Raw genomic sequence first — 14483 nt, 5'->3', positions numbered from 1 at the left:
CGAGGTCGTTGGAGCATGGACAGCAGGAGCAGCTTGCAGGCTTTGTGGGTGAGCATCAGGAACATGGGGCTTCAGCAGCGGTAGAGCAGACAATGGAGACCCGGCAGAAGGAACTTTCATATTAGAGCATTCGGAGCTGTCGTGACCAAATGTGAGGCAGTTTGAGCATCTGGAAGGTACCCAATCATACACAATTAGTTGATTGAGGTGTGAGCCCGAATCAACAGCTATGGAGATACAAGGAGGGAGAGGCTTTGATGCAGGCACATCCACACAGATACGGGCATAGGACAGGCGCTCAAGCTTGGAAGTCTTCATATTAGAGCGGAGAGGACGGCCTAACGCAGAGCCGATACGATTGAGACATTCGCGATTCCAAAACTCTAGCGGAAGACCAGGGAGATTGATCCACAGGGGTTCTAGCTTTTTATTAATCCCTTCTATTATCAGAACACCATCATTAGCAAAAAGCATACACAATGGGATCTCATCTTGAATTTGTCTAGTTAAACCATCCATAATGAGTGCAATAAAAAATAAGGGCTTAAAGCTGAACCTTGGTGCAACCCAATCATAACTGGAAATTCACTACCTAGGCCGTTTGTAGTTTTAATACTTGACTCCACACTCTCATATTTGTCCTTGATTATGTCCATATAGTTACTTGAGCACCTTACCTTCTCTAGAACATGACAAATAAGTTATGTTGGAAAACTGTCATATGCTATTTCTAGGCCGATAAAGATTATGTGGAGGCTCTTTTCATGAGCTCTAAAATTTTTTGTAAGATTGCTTAAAAGATAAATAGCTTCTATTATGGATCTCCTTGGCATAAATCAAATTGGTTCTCCAAAACAATAGTTTCTCTTCTTAGGTGGGTTTTCGTGATATATCCCCATAGTTTCATGGCGTGGCTTACTAGTTTTATGATTTTATAGTTATTGCAATTCTAGATGTTACCTTCATTTTTATAAATTTGAAGTATAGTGCTTCTCCTCCAATCATTAGGCATTTTCTCTGTACTCAAAGTCTTCTTAAGTGCTTGGTTAGCCAAGATTCCTTTCGTACTCCTAAACTTTTCTATGTTTCAATTGGTATTTCTTCCGGACCTTGTGTTTTGCCTACTTTTATCTTTTGTGGAGCTTCTTAACTAATGTGAACTGGACTCGAGGACCATCCAAAAAGGCCTAGGGAGGTTTCCAGTACTCTACGGCCCAACCAGCAACCCAGGGAAATTCGCACAGCATACGGGTATTTTGGGTACTCCTAGTCCAACCCAGTTTGATTTAGCCCAAATCAGAATCTTGTTAGGAGTCCAAGTCTATCTTTATTTTATTATTTGACTCCTCCTTTGTTAAGTTATGAAAGAATCCTAGCCTAGGAGTCCTAATTAGAGAGGGATTCCTCTAAAAGTAGCCAAAATTCTATTGGGAAACTAGTTCTACTTTTGTTTTTGAAGTTGGTTTAATTTTGGACAAGTTATTGAAGAGTCTCAATTAGGTTAGGAGTCCCAATTAGAGAGGGATTCCCTTAGTTGCAGTCCAAAATCTACAAGGAGTCTAGTCCTACTCCTGTTTTGTAATTTGAGTCATCTTAGGATGAGTTATGATAGAATCCTTGTTAAAATGAGAGCTCCAAGTCCAGTAAGAGTCTAAGTTTGAATCACTTCCTAATGTTGAGTTCTAGTATCAGTACACTCATGTAAGGTTATAAGTAAAGCCTTTTAGCTTGTGAGGGGACCATAGAAAACAATTCGAGGGAAACTCAAGTTTCAACTAGGTGAAAATGGGAAACCTAGGTGGGAAACTAGGAAATTTTAAGGAAACTTAGGGACTTTTTTGTGCAAGTTTCAACATGAAGTTTCGACAGGTTTTAGGGAGTATTTTAGGGTGGGACTCTGCATTTAAGCTAATTAGAGTATAAATAACACATTGGTTGTATTTTGCTAAAAAATCAATGTAGCTATGTCATTTAATGTACATAACATCAATGTAGAGTTGTCCGAGAAGTACACTATAAACTTAACTAAAGTACATAACATCCAATATATAATTTCTAACTTTAAAACATCAAATACAAAGTAACTGATAATAAAAGGAAAGTACAACTCAGTGCCAAGAGGAGTGCCTCAATGGATCCATCCTGTGAGCCAAGTAGTACTATGCTTGTAACATCCTCTCCTCCAACCAACGAACATAGACAGCCCTTGACGTTTTATGCCTATGGTTGTCAAGGTAATCGACAATTGTAACTTTATAAGTCTGATCAACAAGATGCCTAAGATAACCAATCCAAGGGAATAACCAATTTGGATAGGGAAGTCCTAATGGAGGGGATATTTGCCGTGGTATTTGGGAAAACATGAAAGAAACAAAAAAATTGAAAATTTGGGAAAGCTATGAAACTTGCGGGAAAAAGTCCCAGGTTTCCACGAAATTTCCCAAGTTTCTACAAAATTTCCCATGTTTCCCACTAAATTTGGGATTTTTTTTCTTCTCATGAACCAGCTGGTCCAGCTAGGTTGAACTAGGTTTCGAGGTTTTGACAAGTTTCGACAAAATTTCAACGATTTCAATCGAAACTTGGGATTTTGTTCCGGTGCCCTGGTTTTTTGTTTCGAGGTTCCCAAAATGGGAATGGTTGAAATATCGCAAGTTTCAACCGAATTTTGTTCTATGGAGGGGGCAAACTTGATAAATGTAAATTTGAGAATTGAAGGAAACTAGATGGAGTTGTGGGTTTCCCTAAGGAGGGAAACTTGCGGCTGCTGTAGCGTTTTAATTTCTGCAAGTTTTCAAGTTCTTCAACCTCCATTCTCTCCTACAAATAAGTATAACTAAACCCCATCCCAGCCTCTAACTCTGTCCTTTGTTCTTTTCTCTCGCAGCCCTCTTCCCCCCCCCCCAATCGCCAAGTCCTAATTCTATCATCTCAGCCCCTACCCCGTCGCAGCCTCATCCCACCTCCCAATCCTGAGCCCTTTTCCATCATTACAGCCCCCCTTTCTCTGTTTTCTTCTTCTGTTTCCTCTCTTCACTCTTGTGTTGGCAGGGTTTTCCCAGGTTTCTAAACCTGAGTTTCCCTCATCTTCTTCCCAAACCTAAAACTAGATCTCCCAAATCCCTCATCTAATTCCCACCCCCCTTAGGAATCAAATACCCCTATCCTCCCCTTACCTTCGATGCTAATTACAGCTCCCTTCCCTTCACTCAAAACCCTAGAAAACCCTACACTTCATCTTCTTCATGAAACCCTATTAACCCTAACCCTCTTTCACTCATATCTCTCAAACCCCTCATCCAAACCCATTTTCCTTTTAGAATCATCTTCCCCTACCCCTCCTTTACCTTCAACCTTAACCCTAGCCCCAGCACCCCCTAGAAACCCTAATTCTTAATAAGCTGTAATTTGCCTAAGCCTTAAACCTAAGATTCAATTCTGGGTTTTATTCACAGCAAGGTTCAGATCTGGAAATCGATAAACCCTAGACCCTAAACTTACCTGAATCCTATACTATTCCTAAACCCTACAACCCCTCAAGACATCATTATACTTGAACCATACAAAACCCTAGAATTACTGCTGGTTCACTTGAATAGATCCTGAAAAGTAAACCCTAGATTCGGGGTTTGCTCATCAGCTCATTATAGATATTCTTTATGTGTTTTGGCCTCTGGACTGTTTCTCTCTATCTCTAGATTCATTCTATAAGCCAAGGCATCCATTTAGCAGGTTGTAAAAATATTCACACTATTTCTCCATAATGCCCTTATTCAGTAGCAGTACTCTGCCATTCGTGTTCCAAGTAGCTCTGACATGGTACAACTCTCTGCTCTTTCTTCTACTTGTCTTAGTTATCTGATAAATTGCATTTTTCCCTCCCCTTGTACTTAGTTTTTTTTAAAGGTTATTTAGCTTTTCGCACAATCTTTTGACCTTCTTCTCTAGCTGCATAGTATCTCAATTTATTCTCTGCTGTTAGCCCTTTGCCAGATCAAGTCATCAAAATTCAAGATTAGACATCAGCAGAACTAACAATATTAAGTCATTACAAAAAATCAATGTTAAGCTAAAAATCATAAAAAAAAACAATATAGAACCAGAAGAAAGTTGAACTGAAAAAGCAAGTTATTGGAAGTTTGAGAGAATAAAAATAAAAAAAATGCACATTTGGTTTATACTGTTCTTGGAATTGTTGTGCTGGAATACTTAGTCTCACTTTAGTTTAAAGAAATTATGTTTCAGCCAAACCTTATTTGACATTGCGTGAATGCATTTCTGCAATAAACAGGCAAAAGTCAAAGTAGTCAATTAATTAATCAGTTTTATCTGATCTATTGTGTGAATTTTCAGTATTTTCAACCTGCATTCATACTTTTGGTTCAAAAAGCTTTCTGAGGATAGTTTTGTGCCTGTCACTAAGCTGTCAACTTGCTGATTCTTTCCCTCGAATCATGATGAATAGATGTAATTGGTATCATGTGTAAATATGTTGTCTATCTTCTTGCCTGTTTGAACCATAACAAAGGTAAATATAGATTGTATCCACTAATCAGATTTCTTTTATAATGTCTGGAAATTTCAAGTTTTCCATGTTATGTCTACAATGAGCTATCAACTACAGAAGATTGGAAGCAAAGTTACCCAGACATGTCCTGCTCGTTGGTCCAGCTGGGACAGGGAAAGCATTACTTGCTCATGCGGTGCCTGGAGGAGGAGGGTGCCTTTTTTTTTGCAGTTTTTGCCAGTGAATTTGTAAAATTATTTGTTGGAAGAGAAGCAGCACGCATTAGAGACCTTTTTGACGTGGCAAAAAGATGTCCCAGTCAGTAATATTATTGATGAACTTAATGCAGTTGGAGGAAAGAGTAGTGTAGTTTTTAACGACAAAAGGGACCAAACTCTAAACCAGGCAATTTTTTTATCTTTCAATTAATAAGCGTCTGATTTAACATATTGGGCAATTTCATTCCCAATCGACAGGAAATGTTGTATTCCATGCAGCCGCTGACAGAGGTGGATGGATTTGAATCAAATATGAAAGTCATTGTTATTGCAGCAGCTAATAGAACAGCAGCACTGGATCTGGCTGTCTGTTGTCCTGGTCGTTTGTCACTAAAAGAGTTTGTAGGGAAGCCAGATTAAGAGGAGAGGAGAGAGATTCTGGCTGTACATTTGAGGGGAGTTCCTTTAGACAGACTGTATTTGCTTTCTTGTGGCATCTCACTCAGGGCTTTGAAGATGCTGACTTAGCTAACATTGTCAATAAAGCTGCTCTACTTGTTTCCCGCAGAGGTATATTTAAAACCTTTTTAATGGATCTTGCATATTCAAGTGTCATCCAAATTTCTAAGCCCTAGGAGCAGGAGTGGTCAAAGAAGTCACATTTTCAGTCACATTGATAATCCTTGTAGATGCATGGTTTGCATTGTAGGATTTGCAACTTGAACATTTCAGATTTTGAGAATAGAAGTTTGGAACTCTGGAGATTATCTCCGCGTACATTTTGTGATTTTGTGGACCTTCCTAGCAATGTTAGGACCTGTTCTGCTGCCTCAAAACTCTAACTCATTAACTTGCAGCCAATGTTTCTAAGTCCCTTTTGGTTTTTGGTTTCGTCTGAGTGAATTTTACATTGATCAGGTGCCATATATACCAATAGAATTTGGTAAATGGGCAGATTTTCCATACCACCCACTCCCCAAACAATATCAAAGCCCGTAACACATTTAAGGCCCAGCGTCAACACAAATTTTCTTTTCATATTCAGTAGTGTCATTTCTCACTTCCTATCAAATCCTTGTTTTCTTATTCCAAAACACTTTTCCCCTTAAAATGATATGCTTTGTTCAGGCTATTCAAATCCTAGTTGTAGATTTGTCTTACTGTATGATTCATGACCTCAGCTTTGAAAGAAGCAATATCACCAGAATTTTGATTCTCAACAGATCCTGATCCTAAACTGTAATACCATTTTAACCATACCTCCATGAGTACTTATTGAATAAACAAAACACTTCTTTACATTGAAGTAAAGCAGAAACAGTTATAGTATAAATTCGTTTTTTCATTTCTGATTTGGATGTTCTTTTGAAGAATTATAACTTCAGGTAATGGGATTCACTAATCACGCAAGGGGTTTAGGTTAGGAAACATCATTTAAACGAGAAGCAACAAGTTAGGACCTCCGACCAGAAAGCACAGAATTCAAAAAGAAGAAACAGGACAGATGCTCATTAAGTATTATCCAGTGACTGATTCAGCGGGAGAATATTTCACTAAAATTTAATGGCAATCCAACAGTCAGATTGTTGATATTGAATAGACCAATATAAAATAGGAAAGAGAAACCCACACAGAAAATAGAAGTCAATAGCCATTACAGGGTTCTAGAACAGCATTGAAGCAATGGAATTTTTGAATGATGATTAAATTAGCCTAGTTAGACCACAAACAGAAAACGGAGTAGTAAATTAGTTTCAGAAAACATGATGGCTACTGAAGTTTTGGGTTGTTCTGGCTTTGAAAACAGAAACATAAATTATATGACTGATCAATGAAGGTGAGATTAAGCCACAATAGAAATCTAGTTATCAGAAATTCAGAGTAACCGATCAGACCACAAAACAGGGTCAGGGAGAGGTGGGATTTAGCATACACAAGAATAAGCATTAACAGATGAAAGGTAATAATCAGATATGAAGGTAGAGAGTAGAGAGATCTGGCCTGTTTTGATTGGAGAAAAGAAAGGGAAACACCCAGAATCCACCATATCCTTGCTGAATCCACAGCAAAACCACTTCTGAAACTATAGAAGTAAAAACCTAGAATCCATGGAGCTAGCCCTAAAAGCCACAGACCTATAGAGCAGAAAAGCTTCTTGTTACAATAGTAGATTCATTGTATAGCATATCAAACCACTAATTATGGACCAACCCTCAAGTCTGAACTAATTTGTAACTTCCCAAAATTTCTAGAGTCAAGAACCAAGGTATCCAAAAATAAGAGTTTCTGAAGTTTCGACAGCTTCAAAAACTAGACTCAATTGTTTTTTAACAAAAAGAAAAAGTCACTCAACAAGGAGCCAATCCAACCTAGACCTTCCAGAAAAGATAAAAATCAGAATTAGGAATTGATACCTAATCTCTTATAGGACTCAAATCCCTCATAATTGCGCTTGTCGCTTGGCCCTTCACAATAGAAGACCCTAAAATACTTGACCTACTGGGGACTTAAAATTAAGTCTTACCAAAATTGAACCTACTCTGAATTATGGAGCAGGAAAGGGGTTGTGGTCCTATGCTACTGCAAGTTCTTGTCTTTATACCACATATGGAGATGTTCTAACAGGCTTGCTTCATGAAACAACTAGTTTGTTAAATTCCCTTGAGTGCGTTGATGTAAGTACTTGTCTTAGTCATATGTTTATGCAATCATGTACTGAGAATTAGGAGTCTCTAGTTTAATTTTCTGATTAAAGACAGGCTTAATAATATGTCACACTTGTGATTTCTCTGATTTTCCTGGGTGATCATATGGCTTTTGCTATCTTATAGAAGCCCTCCTATTGAGATACCATTTATTAAGGAGAGATAATATTCAATATTCTGGTTATTACAGGTGGTGAGACTGTAACAAGTGAAGACATCATGGAGGCTGTAGAGTGAGCAAAGTTTGGGATAAACAGTAGGCAGCTGACTCCTAGTACCACAAGCACAGAACTTGGTAAACTGTTTCCACGGGTGCCATCTCTGCTAAGAAAGAATTATATTACAAATGACAGGTTGCAAGGAACTATGGCTATCAAACTCCCAGCCAATGGTTGTCTATTTATGGTGAACCCACTATGTTCTTTCCAAGAGTACGGTGAATTATTCATTTACTTACTTATACTAAGAATTAAGAAAGGAAATGTTCAGACCTGCAATCCTCTTGATTACCTGCGACGTTAATTTTTTTAAAATGACATTGGTATAACAGCTTTCCCATGAAAGCTGTCAAAATTCTTTTTCCTAGTTTCTTCAGTGTAATTTTTAGGGCTCCTACCTACGGAGGTGCGCTAAATATTTTGTTGTTGGACATCCTTTTGATGGACGTATATAGATTTGTTTCCATTCACTTACATCATACTGTATGTAGACAAGTTTTATCCATTCATTGGTTGACTGAGATTGCCAATAAATGTCTACTTTGGAGTTATGGTTGGTCGGTCATGAGGCTTTACACATGTATGTGATCTGTATCAGTGCATAGATATTGCTAACCTCCTAGCACTATGGAGAAATTCACCATCAGTCCCACATTTTTGTGTTGTAATACAGTTAAAAAATTAAGAAGGGTAGAATTGTCTGTCTCTAGGATATTTTTACTGTAATAACCCCACATCGGGAATATCTTTTTTACTCTTGTCATATCATTATTATAAACAAAGGCTGAATATGTCACTCAGACATAAGATTTAGACCATTCAACATGGTATTAGAGAAATAGATTTGACCCATAGATGTAAGAAATCTCTAGAAAAACACCCTAGAGCTCCCGCTGCCACTCTCTCTCTTCCCCATCGCCCCTCTTCCGACAGTGGCCTAGGACCATCACTGACACCTCCGCCTGGTCCGAGGACCATGCTAGACTTTTGCCACCCTATTGCGAGGTCCCTAGGCCATCACATCCCTATCGTAAGGCTCCTAGACCCTCAACTCCCACCGTAGGCCTCCTTTTTTCCTTCGGAAGGACCCTAGGGTATCGCCTCATCCCTGTGATCCTCTTAGGGCCCATTTGGTAACGGGCCAAGGAACAGTTTTTGGCGTTTGAAATGGGCTTTGGTTTGAGTTTGGCCCTGGATCAACTGATTGGTCATCCAGATCGAGCCTATGGTGAAAATCCAATAGGGCCTTGACATTTTGGGCTACGCCAGTGCTTGGGCTTGGCATTTGCACCCCAATGTTGTGGTTTTTTAGTTCCACCTTGTGGACCTAACCCAAGTATCTTCCTACGGATCTCGAGGAGAGTTCTGATTTTTGTTGCCATCTTCTTCCCCAAGTGTGGCGGAAAATATACCTAGCAACTCAGTGATCACCTCTGGTGACTACCTCCAGCGCACTTCTCATCGCTTTACATAAGTAATGTAGTATTGTATTTGATTGATCAAAACAGTAGCCAAATAGGACCTTTCATAGGGAATCAAGTTCAAATTTGATGGACTTAAGATGAAACAGAATTCAAATGTGAAAGAGGGCTGAAACTAGAGTGGTATTATAAGGATAATAGCATAACAAGATGGGCTGAATAGATCTTCAAACAGGGGCAGAACTATAATGAAGAAATTGAAAGGACAATAGGAGGGAATTGAGAATAAAAATGTAACACCCAGGGCTTCATACCGCAAGGTGGATCGATTGGATCGAACACCAACCTACCTTGATCAAACACAAGGACTCTCATAAGGAAGGAATGCTAACAAAGCAATTTGAATTCAAATGATGAGTTGTCTCTTCACCTCTTACATAAGTCTCTTTATATAGCATTCTAAAAGGACATAAACATTAATGGTAACATCCAACCACTAGCTAACACCACCTACCTATTAATAACTCAACTACTACCTAACTCTTTGACAAAGGAAAACTCCTTTGACAATGAGTTTTTTTAGTTTCAAACCACAGCCCCTTTTATTGACTTTTCAAAAAACTAGACTACAAAGTTCAACATATGTGGGCTAGCTTTAAACCACTAAAACAGTCTTAGCCCATGAAAGCCATGGGCTGATTTGGGTGATACCTTTAGGCCTTTGATGGGCCTAACCCAATGGGTTTTTTCTTTCTTAAATATGCCTTTAATTCTGCATCAATAAGGACTACTTTATGACAACGGACGACTGCTTGTAGTCGGGTGTGTGCCAGCCGGTATTTTGGCCAAATCCCCCTAAAATACCAATTCTTTCAGATCAAAGCATGCGATATGGCTTTTTGGGGCCTTTTCATAATGCTAAGAGAACTAGGACTTCTAGTCTCCTTTGGAAGACCTACATTTTATTAAAGGTAAGTGGTGGAATTGCACCTCCATGTTTAACAAGGTTTTTCAGCTTCAACCGACAAGAAGCATTTCCTTTTGTGCCTACCTCTTTTGGTTGACTGCTTTTAGGGCCCACTTTCAAGCTAGTTCTCTTGTTAGCTTGTCGGGGATTGCCCTAAGAGCCTCTGATCATGAACTCCATGTTAGACGCATCGAGTTGGTGAAAGGATCGACATCTTGTCTTCCAAACTCAGGTGATTGAAATGGGTTTTCAAGTTCTCCTCCTTCCCTACCTGGTCTAGTTCTTTTAAGAACCACCGGGCTTTGTTCTGCAATTCAATCTCACTAAAAATGGTCACGGATTCATTACGGTAAGCATCCAATAGTGAGCTCTGATGTATTTTCCTCCCGATACCGAACCTCCGAGCTCGCCACCCAACACGGCCATCCTCCAAGTGCCAGCTTCTCCTTCTAGGTACCAACCTTTACTCCTGCTCAATCTGGTGTTGCTAACAGAGGACGTGACTTCCATCAGTCATCTCTGCACGCTCCCTTTTGTCGGAAAGCACTAATAAGCATGTAGCCATGTCGCTTCCATTGGATCAAAATGACTCTGATACGAAGCTGATAAGACCCCAACTCCTCTTCCTCGATCGCACCTACAACTTCAACTCAAAAACACACGCACAACTTAGTATTCACAAGACTTGGATTGACTTGCTGCACTTAATCCGGCGATTACAACTAGCTCTAGCACATACAACTCCAACCCCCAACCCCCACCCACCAATAAATAAATAAATAAGCACCTGATACCCTATATTGTGATACCCCAAAGCCTGAGAGTCTTCATCTCCCTTTATTTACTCACTTCTTGCCTCCCTTCTACGAGTTCGACTTCAGTGCTGCGCATTAATTGCATAGCACCCAAGCAATTTCCCCCTTCTACTCCCCCCTTTTTGCCCTAATATACCGTCAAACCAAATAAATCCTAGCAAACCCCCTTTCCACCTCAGCCATACCCTGTTAACATTCCCAACGGCAAGTACCTGCTTCCCATTGAGTCACTGCCACATGCCCACGTCCTTTAATTTTGTCTCTCACATGGTTGGGTGGAAATGATCCCCTACAACTAGCCTGCCCCTATGGTGCTCCAAATTGGTGTCCTAACAGAGTATTTGTGATCATCATTGCTAATGGTGAATCCATCAACCAGCCTGAACATGTTCCATTTTGACGAGTTTTGACGATTATCACAGCCACGTACCTATAAAATAAGCTGATCAACCAGTTAAATATGGCCACAGAACAAATCCAATAATCTCGGCTAGAACATTGCATGCAGTAACTTTCAGTCAAATAAGTATCCTAAGTTTATCAATATAATTAACAGATTTCTGCATTAGTTTATTGCATCTCAATGAGAAGCTGGGGCCCTGTTTGGTTAAGTTTCTGTTCCTTGTTTCTAGTGTTTTCCTGTGCTAGTGGGAAAAAAAACAGAATCTTCCATTTGGGTATACCAATTTGTTTTTATGTGCCAGTGAAACAGACTAGCCTTTATTTTGTGCCAGAAACAAGATTCTTGATATATCAAAACCTTGCATCACCAATTTTCAAATAGTTTTTTTTTTTTTTTTTTCATGAAAAACTGAATCCAAATAAAACATTTTTTCCGGAAAATTTCTAGGCACCTGCAACTCTCCATCTTCTATCTCTGCCTTTGCCTTCAGAAAAGAGTTTTGGAAAAGGTTTATGAAACACCATTTTATAATTCAAAAACGTCTTTTTAGCGTGGAAACAAAAAAAAAATGTTTTAGGTGAAAAAGATGTGTTTCAGAACAGAAGTATTAACAAAAGAGCCTGAATTCTTAACTCCTAAGATATTTTGATAGTTTGAGAGATCATCTGCATATACTATTTCTGGTGACTGAATTTTGGACCAGGAACATCATAAAGTGTGTTTTTTACCATATTAATGGATACAAGCACTCTCTTTTTGTTGTGTTTCACCTTCTTTTAAAGAACAGATTATGTCAGTAGTTGAAACAGAATTTCTCATTCATTATTATCTCTTTTCAGTGGATCAATATTTATGTCCTAGCTATTTCTTTAGTGAAATTTATGTCCTAGCTTACTAGACTGTATTTGCACACATTGGAAGGCTTAGTCATTGGTTCAAACACGAGAATAGACATCACAAATATCATTTCCATTAGAGTAAGCAAGCATATACAAATTTATATTAGATACTTTATTTACACAAGTTCAAAGACGGGCCATCAGCTCTAACAATGATAATAGATCTCAAAACTCAAAGGCACTTACTTAACAAAGCATATAACATTAGATACCATATTTACATAATTCTGAAGAAGAGCCATCAGTTCCAGCATGAGAACATATCTCACAAATGACAGTGCTATGGGCCAACATAGCACTCTGAGTTGAATCACAATTTGGATGAACAAGAAGGTTGATGGCTAATGGCTGACTGAGGTCATTATCTTGTTTGTTTCGCTTCCCACAATCGCAGACTTGAATCTCCTTTCTAACTCTTTCCTGTTCATCCCCAGATGAAAGAAAAGAAAAAGTTAAGACACACAAACACATTCTAAATGGCAAATCTTTTTCAGTCAGTTAGAAGAATACCTCATCAGTAGTCTGTCTAATGTTGAAGCAGATAGAAGCCCTCTATTTTCTTCAGCTCTCCTGAGAAGGTAAGGCATGACCTTTTCTACAGGTCCAAAGGGCAAGTACTTGCTTACTAGAAATCCAGCGTTTATTAATCCAAAGGACAGACCTTCAGCCATTCCTTTTAACTGAGCAAATTGCAGCTTTTGATTTCCTCTTCCGATTCCTAAGGAATGAGCCTTTGCTGCTGCCACCCTCCCTATTGATCAATCAAACGAAACAATTAGATGAAACAGCCTGTAACACTAATACTAGTAGAAAAATACCATCAGGATAAAGGTTTTGAGCTCTCTTACCAGAATCAAGGTTATGTGTGGCAAGAACAACAGCTGCAGATCTCTTGGCAACCTTCTCCAGCATAAATTCAGTGCAATCATTGTAGCAGGCATGTGTATCCTTAATGGTATCATGAATAGGAGGAGCAACGCCTAATGAAGAAGCTATTGCACTCTCACTAGACATATAGGCTCCTCTGACCAGTTTGAAACCAAGTGGAATGCCTCTTTTCTCTGCAGCTTCTATTGCCTGACCAATTCTTTCCTTTGCATCTTTCAAGTAAGCTTGAATTGTTCCGAAAACCATCACATTGTTGTCCATATTGCACTTAATAGCAGCTGAATAAGTCAAGTAGTCGATTGCAGGTTCAACCAGGGTGTATTCTGCGTCAACAAGTAACGGTACACCGCTCTCAAGGGATTTATCACATAGCTTATTCAATCTTTCATGTGCCAGTTGGAGATCTTGTTCCTCTTCTAGTGTAAGAGGCTCTGGTCTTTTGCGGGTATGATAGAGAGGGCTAGAAGGTGTGAGGATAGGCAATGTATCTCTCTTCCATGGAAGACGAAAAGAAGAGTCTTGTACTTCCCATCTCAATAAATCACTTACTCTTTCAAGTAGCTTTACAGGGCAAATTGCAGTGATTTTCACGCAAGCAAAGCTCACCTATGTCGCAAAAAAAAAAAAAAAAAACCAAGGACCCATTAACTTGTATCTAATTCAAAGTCTACCATATATTTGCCAATTTCAGTATCAACTGTTTGTTAGAATTTCAGACAGTGACTACCCTAAGGACCTGGTTCTGCATGTTCATGTGGCAAATTGAGCTTTTATCATTCTGTCAAGCAATGTAGAGAGAGAAAGAGAGAACTTACTGAAGAAGGTGGAAGCAACTTGATAGATTCAACGGTCTTAAGGAATTCCACCAAGTTACGATCACAAGCTTGGTTATCGATGGCATCTTCCAACCCATAATCCAAAATACCTCTTAACCCATCATCCCAAAGCTTCTGAAGAGTCCTACTGGCTTCCTCCAAGTTCTCGCCGGCACAAAAATGTTCATAAAAAGTGTGCTTTACGACTTTCAATATAAGTTCTTTACAGATCTTTGTCTCCACGAGCCTAGATTTCATTACCCAGATACCCAAATCAACAATAGGATCGCATGCAGCCAAATGAAGATTGAGAGATGATCTCATCAACTGAAGGGTCGTAAGCGAAGAAAACAATTTCTCGTCACCTTCCAGGCTCAAAAAGGATTTTGCAGATGGCGATGTTGATGTTGATGAAGACGACGATGATAAGAAAGAGTTCACAGTCTCTGTGTCATTGTACGGAGAAGCAGATCCAATGATGGAAGCAGAAGCAGAAACAGTAGGGGAAGAATTCAAGATTCTGAATTGATTTAGATTCTGACTTCGGAGGAGTCGTGGGGAGACCCGAATCGCCATATAACGTTGGGAGCCTTTGTAGGATCTCTAGGTTTTAAGTTCTTGTGACCT

The 14483-nt window shown here is 39.2% G+C and overlaps 1 protein-coding gene across 2 annotated transcripts in view; it reads right to left on the bottom strand.

Moving 5' to 3' along the window:
• Positions 1-14483, bottom strand: part of LOC149008054 (proline dehydrogenase 2, mitochondrial-like) — an 18226-nt gene extending 3743 nt beyond the window's left edge. Inside the window, exons 1-4 of one of the 2 annotated variants that reach the window (XR_016175064.1) lie at positions 13857-14483; positions 13002-13647; positions 12664-12904; positions 12340-12573 (exon numbers count right to left, since the gene is read on the bottom strand). Coding sequence is in view for 1 of the 2 variants with exons in the window: in XM_089165674.1 (XP_089021800.1) it covers positions 12495-12573; positions 12664-12904; positions 13002-13647; positions 13857-14432 (1542 nt within the window). In the remaining variant the exon portion in view is untranslated. Of the gene's footprint in view, positions 1-10481; positions 12574-12663; positions 12905-13001; positions 13648-13856 lie in introns of those variants that run through there. The other variant, XM_089165674.1, reaches the window with a different exon arrangement.

This window comes from Hakea prostrata, chromosome 8 (genome assembly GCF_041222555.1).
Source record: "Hakea prostrata isolate BN-2017 chromosome 8, UWA_Hpros_2, whole genome shotgun sequence".
In the NCBI taxonomy this organism is placed as follows: Eukaryota; Viridiplantae; Streptophyta; class Magnoliopsida; order Proteales; family Proteaceae; genus Hakea; species Hakea prostrata.
Note: the sequence above shows the minus strand (reverse complement) of the source record. Positions and strands in the feature narration are given on the sequence as shown.